Source organism: Microtus ochrogaster, assembly GCF_000317375.1.
Source record: "Microtus ochrogaster isolate Prairie Vole_2 chromosome 14 unlocalized genomic scaffold, MicOch1.0 chr14_random_1, whole genome shotgun sequence".
In the NCBI taxonomy this organism is placed as follows: Eukaryota; Metazoa; Chordata; class Mammalia; order Rodentia; family Cricetidae; genus Microtus; species Microtus ochrogaster.
This window is the reverse complement of record NW_004949096.1, coordinates 35,591,500-35,592,264: the sequence shown is the minus strand read 5'-3', so window position 1 is coordinate 35,592,264 and position 765 is coordinate 35,591,500. Positions and strand designations below refer to the sequence as shown.

Genomic DNA, 765 nt, shown 5'->3' with positions numbered 1-765 from the left:
ATGAGAAAAATGAGAATCAGTCAGTGGCAGAGCACTTGCCTAGCATGCCCAAAGCCCTGGATTTAGTCTCCAGAACATCCCCCCCTGCCCCGCCCCTCAACCCCACCAAAAAAAAACCAACCACGGTCCAGTGAGTATTTCAGTAGGAGGAAGTGCTATATCCAGAAATAAGCCGGCCACAGGAGGACAGAGAGTGTACTTACATTAGCTGAGAGGGTACAACGCACAACAGCCTCATCCCCTTCCATGTCATCATCAGAAGCTTCTTCGCGGACTTCCCCATACACATCTTCATCGCCTTCCTACGGAGACAACTCCATCTCAATATAGATGTGGGACAGGCTCTGCGTCATACAGACCCTGTCTATCTATCACTCTAAGTGAGCTCTGTGGTCATAACAATGGCTTTGGGGTGAAACCACCTGTGTATTGAAAGCAGGATCACCCAAACTCCAGGAACACTAGAGGAACGACCATTTGGAATGGGCTTGTTAGATGTGTCTGTCCTCTTTCCTGCTTCTCATCTCAGCTGCCACAGTGACAAACACCTGGACACAGACAATCTCAAACTAAGACTACTGGCTAGCAGAAGAGCTGTGAAGATGGATACCCAGGAAACAGACTGAGCCGGCACTGCAGACACCATACTTAATTTGCTCATCACTGCAACTACTACTCACATTGCGGAGTGTGTACTTAAAATAGCATCATGTTCAATAACTAGCATGAAATAAATGTAAGCAAAAAATCCTGTGTCAGGTTGTT

At 47.1% G+C, this 765-nt stretch overlaps 1 protein-coding gene across 1 annotated transcript in view; it reads right to left on the bottom strand.

Moving 5' to 3' along the window:
* Nucleotides 1–765, bottom strand: part of Snrnp200 (small nuclear ribonucleoprotein U5 subunit 200) — a 32,809-nt gene that overhangs the window by 25,161 nt on the left and 6,883 nt on the right. Inside the window, exon 6 of the mRNA XM_013352600.1 lies at nt 204–302. Within this exon, the coding sequence (XP_013208054.1) occupies nt 204–302 (99 nt within the window). The remainder of the gene's footprint in view (nt 1–203; nt 303–765) is intronic.